The sequence below is a fragment of the Zootoca vivipara genome, chromosome 3, assembly GCF_963506605.1.
Source record: "Zootoca vivipara chromosome 3, rZooViv1.1, whole genome shotgun sequence".
Taxonomy (NCBI): domain Eukaryota; kingdom Metazoa; phylum Chordata; class Lepidosauria; order Squamata; family Lacertidae; genus Zootoca; species Zootoca vivipara.
In genome coordinates, this window is record NC_083278.1 from 117498926 (window position 1) to 117514227 (window position 15302).

General features: G+C 48.0%; 1 protein-coding gene across 1 annotated transcript in view; it reads right to left on the bottom strand.

The window, feature by feature from the left end:
- The window catches only part of ELP3 (elongator acetyltransferase complex subunit 3), a 90773-nt gene that overhangs the window by 21840 nt on the left and 53631 nt on the right, over positions 1–15302 (bottom strand). Inside the window, exons 11-13 of the mRNA XM_035110832.2 lie at positions 6387–6477; positions 3691–3756; positions 1138–1365 (exon numbers count right to left, since the gene is read on the bottom strand). Of these exons, the coding sequence (XP_034966723.2) occupies positions 1138–1365; positions 3691–3756; positions 6387–6477 (385 nt within the window). The remainder of the gene's footprint in view (positions 1–1137; positions 1366–3690; positions 3757–6386; positions 6478–15302) is intronic.

The window sequence follows — 15302 nt, forward strand, 5'->3', positions numbered from 1 at the left end:
CTACTACTGCAGCCCATGTTTTGTTAGCCCCCAAATGGAGACTGAGCGAGGTCCTAACCAAAGAAGAATGGCAACTTAAACTGATAGAGTATGCACAGCTTGCGGACTTAATGTATAGAATAAGAGAACAAGAAGAACATATGTTTAGAGAAGATTGGAAAACTTTTATTGAATACTAGTGTAATTCAGCCCGTTGAATAAACGGGCGCTAGAACATCCCGGGGTTCAGAGAAGCGCTTGCACAGTGCTTCTCCGAACCCCGGGACCTGTCCTTGTTGTCGGTGGCAGGGGGACAGGAATGAAGGAGAAAGCAGCCCTTTCTCCTCCTTCCTTCCTCTCCCCCAGCCGCCGATAGAAAGGAGACATCCCAGGGTCTCCGAACCCCGGGACCTGTCCTTGCTGGACGCACACGCGCTCTCTCCCCCCCCCCCGCTGCTAACGCTCAGTCCGGCTGGGAGCAACGGTTGGCGGCCGCAGGGAAACGGTAGGTGGGGGGGGGAGAGCGTGTGTGTGTGTGTGCGTGCAGTCTCTGCATCCAATCCCTGTGTCTGTGGGGCACATGCGCAGTAGCGCGGACACAGGGACACAGGACGCAGAGACACTTGCACTTTATTATAGGATACAGTGGTACCTTGGTTTACAAACTTAATCCGTTCCAGAAGTCCATTCTTAAACCAAAACCGTTCTTAAACCGAGGTGTGCTTTCCCTAATGAGGCCTCCTGCCGCCGGTGCCCTTCCACCTTTGGGATTCCGTTCTTAGACCCTGGTAAAGTTCTCAAGCCAAGACATTATTTCCAGTTTTGCGGAGTTTGTAAGCCAAAATTGTTCTTAAACTGCACTGTTCTTAAACCGAGGTACCACTGTATGGGAAATAGTTGTGTACACCTGAAAAGGTTGGCAGCATTAAGATAAATTCAACAGTGCAAGTAAGTTTTGATGGATGCAATAAGGGAATACTGAATGGTTTACCGGTAGTTTTTGTAAAATATGCAAGGATGTATGATATGCAAAATGAACCATGTAAAAAGAAGAAGGGAAGTCACTGATATTTTAAGGATGTTCAAATGAATACTGTATTTTAAACTGTAAACAGAAAATAAATCTTAAAAAATTATATAGAGGCAGGCTTCAGGTACCTGATGCTGGAATTTCGAGGGGTCGCGGCTGCTGACGGGGACCACGCTCCCATAGACGTGGAGCTCTCGGACAATGGAGACGCCCCCCTTCAGCTCCGCCCGGAACGCCTCCTCTGAGCACTTCCGCAAGCGCAACAGGCCGATCAGGATGTCCTGCTCGGGGTCCTCATAGGATAGGAAGGTCTCCCAGCCGCCGTTGGCCGCGTAGTCTCTCCGGATCAGTTCAACCTGTTCGAAAGAGAGGAAGAGGAGGAGAAAGGCCTGAGAAGCTGACTAAGAAAAAATTAAAAATTGAGATGGCAACCATGGGGGTGATCATAATTGTGCAGCCCTTGGAGTCCAAAGTCAATTTCACGGCCATGCAGGCAATTGTCTGCGTGGGGCTTTGAGTGGAGCATGTGTGTGTGTGTGTGTGTGTGTGTGTGTGTGTGTGTGTGTGAAATCGCTTCAAGTTTGTCCGCCTCGCTGCAGATGGATTTTCAGCAGCATCAGATAAGAGCTGAATGTGAGATTATTGTATTTTCACACAAGGGAAGCTGGTGTTGGAACTTTAAATGAGAAAGCATTTGTAGAAATCACACACCCATGCTGGGCAGGTCAGGCATAAAAGGAAGAATGTCCTGAACATTGCCAACATTAAGAGAGAGAGAGAGAAAGAGAAGAAAAAACGACAACCGAAGGGTCCAGACCGTAAGACCCTTCATGGCCTACCACAATCACTTATGCTCGATCAATCTTGCACAACTTTGTGCCCTCCAAATGTTTTCACTGATAGATCTAAATATATTTCACCTGTTTCTATGCTGCTTTCCACTCAAATGAATTCCAAAGCAGCCTGTAATCAATGATCAGCAGCAACATAATGAAACGTCCCAAGTACAGCCTAAATCATGGGTTGGCAAACTAAGGCCCAGGGGCCGGATCCGGCCCAATTGCCTTCTGGATCTGGCCCGCGGATGGTCTGGGAATCGCTGCGTGGATCGGCGTAGGGATTCTGATCATTCGGGCTGCGCCATTCCCCCCCTCCATCACACACACTGCGGTGGCACCTCCTCCCTCCCTCCTCCTGGCTTCTCCCCGCCCTGCCTAGAGGAGGAAGGGGGCTGGGCTTTGTTGAGCCGCAGTTGGCTGAGCGCCATTTTAAGCAGCCCCTCTCCGGATCCTGCCCTTTTGCACCGCTCATTGTCCCTCTGCCGCCGCCAGTCCCTGCCGCTCGCAAGACACAGGTAAGCAGCCACTGGGGCTCGTCCGGTGCTGTGGAGAAGGGAGGGGAGAGTTGGGGGGGGATTCCCCCCCAAAAATATAGTCTGGCCCGCCACAAGGTCTGAGGGACAATGGACCGGCCCCCTGTGGAAAACGTTTGCTGACCCCTGGCCTAAATCATATAATACCATGTGCACTACATGTGCACAGCAACTCACATTAGAATCATAGAGTTGGAAGAGACCACAAGGGCCATCCAGTCCAACCCCCTGCCAAGCAGGAAACACCATCCAAGCATTCTTGACATATGGCTGTCAAGCCTCTGCTTAAAGACCTCCAAAGAAGGAGACTCCACCACACTTCTTGGCAGCAAATTCCACTGTCGAACAGCTCTTACTGTCAGGAAGTTGTTCCCAATGTTTAGGTGGAATCTTCTTTCTTGTAGTTTGAATCCATTGCTCCGTGTCCGCTTCTCTGGAGCAGCAGAAAACAACCTTTCACCCTCCTCTGTATGACATCCTTTTATATATTTGAACATGGCTATCATATCACCCCTTAACCTTCTCTTCTCCAGGCTAAACATGCCCAGCTCCCTAAGCCGTTCCTCATAAGGCATCGTTTCCAGGCCTTTGACCATTTTGGTTGCCCTCTTCTGGACACGTTCCAGCTTGTCTGTATCCTTCTTGAATTGTGGTGCCCAGAACTGGACACAGTACTCCAGGTGAGGTCTGACCAGAGCAGAATACAGTGGTACTATTACTTCCCTTGATCTAGATGCTATACTCTTATTGATGCAGCCCAGAATTGCATTGGCTTTTTTAGCTGCTGCATCACACTGTTGACTCATGTCAAGTTTGTGGTCTACCAAGACTCCTAGATCCCTTTCACATGCACTGCTCTCAAGCCAGGTGTCACCCATCCTGTACTTGTGCCTTTCATTTTTTTTGCCCAAGTGTAGTACTTTACATTTCTCCCTGTTAAAATTCATTAGCTGCTGCCTGTTGGAGGAAGCTGGGCTGGACCACCTTCATGAGACACCCACCCAAAACTTTGCAAAGGATTGTGGGCATTAGAGCGTGCCATTCATTTGCCTTTGGTCACACATGACACCGAGAGGTTTTCTCCCCTAAACTTAGGGCTACCGTTGAGCTGAAATGTTTAAGAAAAACATTCAAGGAAGCACCTTTAATGTGGCTTAAAGAGGAAAGTAAAATAGGATCGCTTAAACTGATTTCATATGTGTGTATAGTTTTTATTTATTCAGAAAAAATAATTTTGATGTGGCTTTATGAAAAATCACACATATACACACACATGGACCAAGGCCCGCTGAGAAGGAACAAGTCTTACCTGATAAGGTCTCACTTTGTGATGAATCTCTTGAATTCCGACTTCTCTCGTCCTCACATCGCGACACTAGGTGGGGGGAAAGGAGAGAGGCAGGTGGCAATTATGCAAGAGAGAGAGAGACATGATAAGGGACACTACACTCCCCATAATCACCTCCAGAGTTTAAAATGAAGTTGGGATAGACTTCTTAACCTGATCATTTCAAATGGGGAGGCTTCAAAATAAAAATGCTCAGCGATCCATCCCTAATGCTTCTCTGGGAAAAACAAAAGCCCAATCCTTGGTGTTTCGAGATGCAAAAAAGGACATACTGATTGGCATCGGTTTCACTGAGCAAATATGCATCTCAGGAGAAAATGTGCCATTTGATGTAAAGCACCACGGCACAGAATGAGGTGCTAACTCTCATTGTGCTCCATGCTGGAGAGATATAGAATTGGAAGGCGGAGCAGTAATATAATGTCCTGCAGAGAAACTCTTGAGCAAGTTCCTTCGGAATGCAGGAGGAGGCTTTTAATGACAATTTCTGGGCGCAGAAATCTGATGTGAGTAGTATTAGGGAGGACGTCAGAAGAGTCCCCTATCTAGAACACCTGGCCCTTGACCTATCAGGGCAGGCAAACCACCTGTCCTTGGTACCTGGACCTGTGGCAGGTGGTCTGCCTGGCCTGAGAGATCAGCTTCAAACTATTCTGGATAGGCATGGACGACTCTCACCGGCTCTGACTGCCACTGGTGGCAGTTGTGTCCGAAAACATCTGGAAGGCCACATGGTAGCTATCCTGCCCTAAAAGATAAAGTTCACAGCTTGGGCATGCTGTTAGTTCTGGCTGCTCAGGTGACAGATCTGGGCCACAAACCACCAGCTGAAGCTGATGACACCAGTTGTGACTCTTCTGGGAGTGAGAAAGGCTGGCCACCTGAAGGTTTGCAGAACTTGAATAAGACCGCTGCAGTGCTCTGTATGTTGGGTTGCCCTTGAAGACCGCTTAGAAATTTCTGGCGGTCCAGAACTTCACTGCAAGAGGCTTGATTTGGATTGATCCAAAGGGTCGTAACACATCGGGCCAGTTCCTAACGACCTACGTGGGCTACCTGAAGGTCTGGAGCAGGTCAAATGGTTGGTTTAACCCAGCTGTGCTCTTAAGCATCGCCTGCTGTCTCTTGGTCGCCACCCATTTCACCCCACGGGAAGGATTGCCTGTTGAACTCTTGTCTTGGAGAGCCACGCATGGGGCAAGCCTTTTATCCTTCCAGTGCCAGGCAAAGAACCTTTTCATATTTATCCGAAACTGTTATCTGCTTTTTTGTTTATGGCCGCTGCCGTTTTCAGCTGATGACGCTCTTGTTGTTTTGTTTCGAATTGCAAGCCATTCCGAAAGCTTGACTGTGAGCCGGTGGGCAGGATATTAATCTTCATACGTACACAAATGAATGAGGACGCGGGAGAAAATGTATTTGCAATGCCTGCAGAAAACCAGATGGCATAAAACCACTGTGCAGACGGGATCTGTGATCTAAGGGGCTCTTCCCCAACCTGGCGCCCTCCAGAGGTTTTGGGCTACAATTCCCATCAGCCCCAGCCACCACAGCTGTGTCAGGGCACCAGGGTGGGGAAGGGTGACCTTAAGGAGACAGGACACCTCCCCACACAAAAACAAGAAAATATAAGTCATGTCCAGCAGGGAGGGAAATAAATAGGGAGAACTTCTCACGTCCCCAAATGTCTGAAGTGGCAGTTTAACCAAACCTAGCTGGGCTGAGCAGTCTGTGGATTCTCACTGTGCTGGGCAGACTCTGCAATTAAGATCTCTCTGATGCACCCACACACCAGTTCTGCGTTCTTGATCTGGAAGCTGCAGCGAAATTGCTGATGGGAGCAGGGCATTGTCAGCATACAACGCTTCTGCTAAGAGGTCTGTGCCGGCTGCTGATTAGCTACTGGGCCAGGTTCGAGGTGTTACTATGAGTATGCAAAGCCCATAGCAACTCGAGACCAGATCACCTGCGAGATCCTCCTGCCCCACATGCACCCATTCAAACCCTTCTGTAGAACTGGCGCAGTTACAGGTACCACGCAAGACCCGTCCTGCATTTGCAACAACTTGGATCTTTTAGTGTGGCAGCACCTACACTTGGGAACTCCCTGCCTCTTGACACCAGGCAGACGCAAACATCCTCGTCTAGACAAGCCTGCCCAAATGTTTTAGAAAGCTGGCGCGAATTTTAATCTGCTGTTATTTTAACTTCTCAAAAAGTCTTTAACTATTGTTGTTTTCTTCTTATTGATGATTTTATTGTTTCATCTTTTTTCTATATTGCTTTGAGGGTTTGGGGTTTGTTTGTTTTTTTACAATTGAGTGGTGTATAAATTTTATGAAATGGACAGACATGCATGTCCGGATTTGATCAGTAGAGACTTCTCTTCCAATCGTAAGAGCAACGAGCCATCGGGTGCCCCGGCTGAGTTTGAAGAGGGAGGGCAAGATGGCTTAGAGCCCAAAAGACCATGCAAAATTTGGAAAGGTTTCCCTGCCCCCTGCCCACAAGCTCTTCTTGGGTGGGGGGCTGTGGCTTGCGGTCCTACTCTTGTGTCATTCCTGGGAACAAAGCACACTTCACATGGGAGTCAGTTAATCTCTGGAACAGGCAGGAAGGAGACACCAGAGAAGCTTGATTGGAACACCACATTTTACCTCCGTCCCCAGGTCTTTCATCCTGGCCAGAGCGAGTTCCCTCAAGTTGCCGTGCTCTACCCCAGAACTGACGAGAGGCATCGGAATATCCCTGAAAGCAAGAGTTCAGAAAAGGATTACAAACAAGGACATACCCACAAATCATTGACACGTTTTCCACCTGCAATGGAAGTGGTTCGAGGGCGTTTGGGTTACACTTGGGTCCTGCTTGCAAGCCTCCCTTTGAGCCACCTGGTTGACCACTGGGCCTGATGGACTCTAGGCTCCATCAACAGAAGTACAGTGTCCAGATCAAAGGAAGTCATAGTCCCATTCTATTCTGCCTTGGTCAGACCACACCTGGAATCCCGTGTCCAGTTCTGGGCACTGCAATTTAAGGAGGATATTGACAAGCTGGAAAGTGTCCAGAGGAGGGCGACCGAGAGGATCAAAGAATCTGGAAACCAAGCCTTATGAGGAATGGTTGAGAGAGTTGGGTGTGTTTAGCCTGGAAAAGTGGAGACTGAGAGGGGATATGAGAGCCATCTTCAAATATCTCAAGGGCTGCCACGTGGAAGAGGGAGCAAGCTTGTTTTCTCCTGCTCTGGAGGGTGGGACTCGAACCAATGGATTCAAGTAAAAAGAAAGGAGATTCTAAGTAAATCTCAGGAAGAACTTTGTGACTGTCAGAGGTGTTCAACAGTGGAATGAACTCCCTCGGAAGGACTCTCCTCTACTGGAGGTTTTTAAACAGGTGCCACCTGCCAGGGATTCTTTAGCTTTGATTCCTGCATTGCAGGGGGTTGGACTGGATGACCCTGAGGGTCCCTTCCAACTCTACAATTCTGTGCTTCTGTGACTTCCCCAAGCCTCCATCCTTCCATCTGAGCCACTGCACAAGTGATTCTCACAGCTGCAAATAACTGTAAAAAGATCCTGGGGAAGTCAGTTGTTAGAGGCCAACAACTTCCTATAATAATAATAATAATAATAATAATAATAATAATAATAATAATAATTTATTATTTATACCCCGCCCATCTGGCCGGGTTCCCCCAGCCACTCTGGGCGGCTTCCAACAAAACAGAAATTCTAAAATACAGAAATCCATCAAACATTAAAATACAGAAATCCATCAAACATTAAAAGCTTCCCTAAACAGGGCTGCCTTGAGATGCCTTCTAAAGGTCTGGTAATTGTTGTTCTCTTTGACCTCTAGTGGGAGGGCATTCCACAGGGTGGGTTCCTAAGCTTGCTGGGGTCTCCCTCAACTTGTTGCATGTTTCGTTCCGTCCCAAAGACGAATAACCTAATTCCCATGTTCTCTCTCGATACAGCCTTGGCTTGTGGTAAGTCGATTTTACTTCTGATTCACACCAGACTCCGTGGAAGCAAGATACTTACCTATGGTGCTCTAGAATCAATATGGACTCAGACAAACCTCCCACTCGTTATCCAAACCAGTGGATGTCCTCTTTTCTCCCTACTTGTAAAGCTCTTTGAAGTGGATCTTTGTGAAGCAAGGCGCTCCCGAGAGAGGGGAGATGTCCTGATGCATTTAAAAAACTCTTCTCCGTGACAAAAACAATGGCTGCATGTTACAGTCTGGGGGACAGAGTGACAATTGGCAAAAGGACCCTCTACTCACAGTCAGCAGAGACTGATGGGAAGTTGATGGAAACAGCCATTCACCGGCAAATCATTAGTTTGATCGCTTTGGGGCAGTGGTGAGTGATAATTTAGGCTTCACAGATGTTATAAATCTGGAAGAAGAGAACATTTGAGGCTGCAGGGGGGACGGGACTCAGCACCACGTCTGGCTGCTCGCAAGAAATCAGGCCCAGCGGTCCACCTCATCCAGAACCCTCTTCTCTTAGTGACCAAGCAGATGCCTATGGGAAACCCACAAGCAGGATTCAATCACAAGGGCATCCCTCCTCTCCTGTTGTTTGCAACAACTGGTATACTGACTTCAGAGGCATTCTGCCTGCGGGGAAACCTGTCTGTGTGCATACAAAGGGAGGCAGGACAGAGCCATTCCCTCCCCTCCTCCATGAATCTGTCTAATCCTTTTCTAGGTTGGGGGCCATTGCCGTCTCCTGCGGAAGAGAGTTCCACAGTTTAACTATAAACTGTGTGAACCCCTTTTTTTATTATTCTGTTCTGAACATTTTCAACATTCAACTTCATTGGGTGCCCACAAATTCCAGGGCTATGAGAGAGGGAGAAAGAACGTCTCCTTTTCCAATTTCTCCATGCCAGGAATAATTTTATAATCTTCTGTCACATACCCTTCTTACTCACATATTCCCACGCCTCCCACAAAAAACCCTATGAAGTTCCAATTGTAGTAACCCTTAGTCACAGAAGAGAATTGATTTTTTTGTGTTGCCTTTTTCTAAACCTTTTCCGACTATGCAATATCCTTTCCGAGGCGACGCAGGTGGAATTGTTAACAGTATTCGAAACGTGGTCACACTGTGATTTGTATGACGGTATCGGCAGTTTTGTTTCCAATTCCTTTCTTAATGATCCCAGAAGTGAAATTCACCTAATTCACAGAGATGCCGCACACCGGGTCGACATCTCCATCGAGCTCTGCGCCGCAGCCCCAAGGGCTCGCTCCTGGTCTGCCACCGCCGGCTCAGACCCCGTGAAAGTAATATGTGAAATTAAGATTTCACTTTGAGTTGCAGTTGCTGTTTTACTGCCCATTCGCTCCGTGCGGATGGGTCTTTTCGGAGCTCCTGGCAAGCCTTTTAATTTCAGCCGTGCTGAACAATGTGATGTTGTTGGCAAGCTTGGCTACTTTCCTGCTTGCCCCAGACTCCAGGCCATTTGTGGAGAAGGTAAAAAGCACAGGTCCCAATGACAATGCCAATACTTTGGCCACCTCATGAGAAGAGAAGACTCCCTGGAAAAGACCCTGATGTTGGGAAAGATTGAGGGCACTAGGAGAAGGGGACGACAGAGGACGAGATGGTTGGACAGTGTTCTCAAAGCTACGAACATGAGTTTGAGCAAACTGCGGGAGGCAGTGGAAGACAGGAGTGCCTGGCGTGCTCTGGTCCATGGGGTCACGAAGAGTCGGACACGACTAAACAACAACAGCAAAAGGGGGCAGGAAGAAAGATTTTGCAGATTTCTCCTAAAGTTCCAGCTGCCTGGGTGAAATCTGCTCTTCCGGGAATAATGGAAAGCAAACAATAAAGACTGCAGTGCCTGGGGTGTAGGGGCAAGGACAGGGAGGAAAGGCAGGAGGCAGAGCTGGCTTGATGACTCTGGGGCGGGGCAGGGCAGGGGAGGCAGATGTTCCTATCCAAAGGGAATGTCCCTAAGGCTCAGTGGGGATTTAATTCCCGTACCCCCTGCTTTCTCCTGCATTGACTCAGCCACCCACCCCCTTCCCCAAACCACAATACCTACCCCCTCCCTTGTTAATTTATTCAACCCGTTTCCGAGAGTAAATACAACATCATCGAGCCGTTAACAGGTCTCTGAACAGAAGCAATTAGAGGCAATCATCGTTTCTCTGCTCAGCCTAAAATAGGAGACACCGGAGGGGAACGCAATCTCTTCAATCTCTTCGTCTAGGCACGTCAGGAGCAAAGCTGTCGAGGAGAACCCTGCTTCATCCCAATTACCAGAGACTTTCAGAGGGCCCAGAGGTGGCTGGGCAAGTCGCAATGAGGATGCCAGTAAGAGCTCTCTGCCTCCCTGGCAGGAGGCTGACATTGGGATATCCAGCGGGGTGAGTCTTGGCATCTCTGGAACAGCGACACAGGGCGCTAGGATGCCCAAGGACGTGTCAGTAGCATCACCTGCTTTGTGCTGACAGCATGTGACAGCAGACAGAGGAATGCAAATTCGGGCAATTTTTGCAGGCATGACTCAAGGCGGAGGAAAATCTGCTCTCCCCACATCCAATTGAGCTAAGGGCGAATGTTTCAAGATGCCCTTTGGGAGTCCCGCTTCCCTGCAAGGTCACGTGAAGCTTAGAACGCGACGTTAGGATGCTGAGCTGGCCATTATATATCTATTTTATTAGTTTATTGCTTGTATATCCCACCCTTTTCCTCCAAGCAGCTCAAGGGGGTGTATATGGTTCTCCTCACATAACCACCACAACAACCCTGTGAGGTAGGTTAGGCTGAGATGCAGCGCGACCGGCCAAGGAGCTTCATGGCCAAGTGGAGGATGCTGTGTACAGTTCTGGTTCCTTCATCACACAGAGGATATTATAGAGTTGGAAAAGGTTCAGAAACAGCAACCAAACTGATTAAAGGGAGGGAGCAACTCCCCTATGAAGAAAGCGTTTGAGACTTTTTAGTTTAGGGAATAATAATAATAATAATAATAATAATAATAATAATAATAATAACAATAATATATTTATACCCCGCCCATCTGGCTGGGTTTCTCCTGCCATTCTGGGCAGCTTCCGACAAAAAATTAAAAATACATTAAAACATTAGTCATTAAAAACTTCCCTAAACAGGGCTGCCTTCAGATGTCTTATAAACGTCAGCTAGTTGTTTATTTCTTCGACATCTGATGGGAGGGAGTTCCACAGGGAGGGCGCCACTACCGAGAAGGCCCTCTGCCTGGTGAGCAAGCAGCGACATGACAGATGTTTTAAAAATTATGTGTGGCATGGGAAAAGGTGGATAGAGAAAAGCTATTCTCCCTCTCTCTTAAGACTAGAACTCGTAGGCATCCAGTGAAGCTGAATGTTCAGAGATTCAGGAAAGAGAAGAGGAAGAATTTCTTTGCTCAGCATTCAGTCAAACAGAATTTCGACTACGCAAAAGCATTTGACTGTGTCGACCACAGCAAACTATGGCAAGCTCTTAAAAGAAATGCGAGTGCCTGATCACCTCATCTGTCTTCTAAGCAATCTCTATGTGGGACAAGAAGCTACAATGAGAACTGGATATGGAATAACTGATTGGTTCAAAATTGGGAAAGGAGTACGACAAGGCTGTATATTGTCTCCCTGCTTATTTAACTTATATGCAGAATTCATCATGTGAAAGGCTGGACTGGATGAATCCCAAGCCAGAATTAAGATTGCCGGAAGAAATATCAACAACCTCAGATATGCAGATGACACAACCTTGATGGCAGAAAGCGAGGAGGAATTAAAGAACCTTTTAATGAGGGTGAAAGAGGAGAGCACAAAATATGGTCTGAAGCTCAACATAAAAAAAACACCAAGATCATGGCCACTGGTCCCATCACCTCCTGACACATAGAAGGGGAAGAAATGGAGGCAGTGAGAGATTTTACTTTCTTGGGCTCCTTGATCACTGCAGATGGTGACAGCAGTCACAAAATTAAAAGACGCCTGCTTCTTGGGAGAAAAGCAATGACAAACCTAGACAGCATCTTAAAAAGCAGAGACATCACCTTGCCGACAAAGGTCCATATAGTTAAAGCTATTGTTTTCCCAGTAGTGATGTATGGAAGTGAGAGCTGGACCATAAAGAAGGCTGATCGCCAAAGAATTGATGCTTTTGAATTATGGTGCTGGAAGAGACTCTTGAGAGTCCCATGGACTGCAAGAAGATCAAACCTATCCATTCTGAAGGAAATCAGCCCTGAGTGCTCACTGGAAGGACAGACCGTGAAGCTGAGGCTCCAATACATTGGCCACCTCATGAGAAGAGAAGAATCCTTGGAAAAGACCCTGATGTTGGGAAAGATTGAGGGCACAAGGAGAAGGGGACGACAGAGGACGAGATGGTTGGACAGTGTTCTCGAAGCTACGAACATGAGTCTGACCAAACTGCGGGAGGCAGTGCAAGACAGGAGTGCCTGGCGTGCTCTGGTCCATGGGGTCACGAAGAGTCAGACACGACTAAACGACTAAACACAACAATAGTCAAACTGTGGAACTCTCTCCCGCAGGAGGCAGTAACAGCTTCCAACATGGATGGCTTTAAAAGAGGATCGGACAAATTCATGGAGGTTATTGATGGCCATTAAGCCATGATGTCTATGTTCTGCCTCCAAGATGGAGACAGCAATGCTTATGGAAACCCCAGGAGGGGAGATCTTGGCCTCAGATCCTGTTTGCTGGTTTCCCACTGGCATCTGGTTAACCACAGTGAAAACAGGATGCTGGACTAGATGGGTCACTGGCCTGATCCTGCAGGGTCTCCATAGGCGTTTATGTTCTTAAGCATGGCAAATGGAAGCACTTCTCTGTATCCCCTGGCCTGGGGGGGGGGCACACTTTGTCTCAAGTGCAGAGGCCAAGCTTGGAGAATCATACCTGTTCAGACTTGCACAACGCTGTCCTAAAAACAGTTTACTTTGATTCTGGTCACCTGATGGGCAAAGATGAATTACTTGGTAATGACATCCCTTCTTTTGATTAACTGCCACCCTCAAGCAGGCCAGCTGTTATTAGAAATGTTTGGCTGTGACAATTACAAATTGGATATTCTTCCTTCGCTGGGTAGAAACGGGTCGGTGATAAATGTGGGGTTTAATATTGTGCAATGTTATCGGCCGGCCACTGGTGCCTTGGCTACAGTGGGACAACAAATTGCTTTTCTGGCTAATGAAAGTTGTTATCTGTTAAAAGGTGGATGGGATAGGAGATGATATGAGAACGCCACTGGTACAATTGGGACATTATGCAAGGACATAATAATAGCCTGGTGGATCAAGCCAAAGGCCTATATAGTCCAGCATTCTGTTCTCACTGTTGCCAAGCAGGTGCCCCAAAGGGAAGCCTGCATGCAGGACCCGAACACAAGTTCAACTCTCTTAAAAAAACAAATGTCCTGAAACCTCAAACATTCGGTTTCATTGGATGGCCATAAGTTCAAGTGTTACGAAAGGGGGTGGTGGTTCTTCTCTGTCCACTTTACCCAATAAACAATTTTATAAACTTCTCTTAAGTTGCCTCTCACTCGTGTTTTCCCTAAACTAAAAGGTCCCAAACACTGCAACCTTCCCTCATATGGGAGTTGCTCCATCCTTGTGATGCAACAGGACTGGGGATGGACCTCTCTATATTCTAGAGCAGACTTGGCCCATCTGGTGCCCTCCAGATATTCTGGATTACAACTCCCATCACCCTTTGCTTTGTATGCACATGCTTAGTAAAAGGTAAAGGATCCCTGGACGGTTAAGTCCAGTCAAAGGCGACTATGGGGTGCGGTGCTCATCTCGCTTTTCAGGCCGAAGGAGCTGGCATTTGTCCACAGACAGCAAGCCAGAGTGCATGGAAACGCTGTTTACCTTCCCGCTTCAGTGCTACCTATTTATCTACTTGCACTGATGTGCTTTCGAACTGCTAGGTTGGCAGAAGCTGAGACAGAGCAACGGGAGCTCACTCCGTTGCGGGGATTTGAACCGCCAACCTTCCCGATGAGCCAGCCCAAGAGGCTCAGTGGTTTAGACCACAGTGCCACCCGCGTCCCGTCCCCAAAGTGGTAAGCACCAAGGCTACCCCCTCTGCCTGCCCAGAGCCCCTCCTTTTAACGATGCTGTGTGTGTAATTGTGAACACACACACACACACCCATCTTATTGTAATACCTTTTCTTGGGTCTATATAATCAAAAAGGTGAATTGCGGCAACACTGCCACTTTTTATCACCTCTCCCTAGTTTGGCTCCCCAATGGGGAAGCACCTGCCCAAGAGGCAAGAGGTCACGATCCACGGTGATTCACCAAGTGGAAACGGAGTCTAGGAGCAGCACATTATTGAATCATCAAACAGCATCTGCAATTACCATGTGATTAGCCTGGCCTGTGAGCGCACCCTGAATCACATGAAATAGCTCGACGTTCCTAATGAGAATTAGAAGTGGATGACAAGACAGCAGGCTGGGCTGAGCCAAGCAGGGAAATGAGGATTGTCGAGAGAACGGAAGGAAGTGAGGGCTTGGGGCGGGGATGGGGGGAGACAGAAGAACAGCCTGCTGGGTCAGGCCAAAACGGGCTCATCTCGTCCAGCATCCTGTTCTCACAATGGCCAACCAGATGCCCCAAAGGCAGGACCCGAGTCTGTGGTTTCCAGCAACTGGGATTCAGCAACTGTTGGAGGCAGAGCATAGCCATTATGACTCTCCTTCACTAGAGGTTTCTAAGCAGAGGTCGGGATGGCCATCTGTCATAGATGCTTTAGTTGAGACTTCCTGCATTGCAGGAGGTTGGACTAGATGGTCCTCGGGGTCCCTTCCAATCATTCTAGGGTTCTACGATTACTAGCCATCAATAGTCTTCTCCATAAATGTGTCCAATCATCTTCTAAAGCCTTCTAGGCTGGTGGCCATCACTGCCTCCTGTGGGAGCGAGTTCCAAAGGTTAACTATGACCTGTGTGAAGAAATACTTGGAATCATGGAATTGTAGAGCTGGAAGGTGTCCCCGAAGGTCATCTAGTTCAACCCCCTGCAATGCAGGAATCTTTTGCCCAACCTTGGGCTCGAACCCACGACCCTGAGATGAAGAGTCTCATGCTCTACCAACTGAGCTATACCAGCTCCTTCCTTCTGTCCGGAATCTGCCAACGTTCAGCTTCACTCGACGTCCATGAGCTCTGGTGTTAGGAGGGAGAAAAACTTGCCACTCTGGGCGGCTCCCAACAGAACATTAAAAACACTATAAAAGATCAAACATTAATAGCTTCCCTAAACAGGGTTGCCTTCAGATATCCTTTAAAAGTCAGGTAGTTGTTTATTTCCTTGACATCTGGTGGGAGGGCGTTCCACAGGGTGGGTGCCACTACCGAGAAGGCCCTCTGCCTGGTTCCCTGTAACCTCACTTCTGGCAGGGAGGGAAACACCAGAAGGCCCTCGGCACTGGACCACAGTGTCCGGGCAGAACGATGGGGGTGGAGACGCTCCTTCAGGTATGCTGGACCAAGGCCATTTAGGGGTTTAAAGGTCAGCACCAACACTTTGAATTGTGCTTGGAAA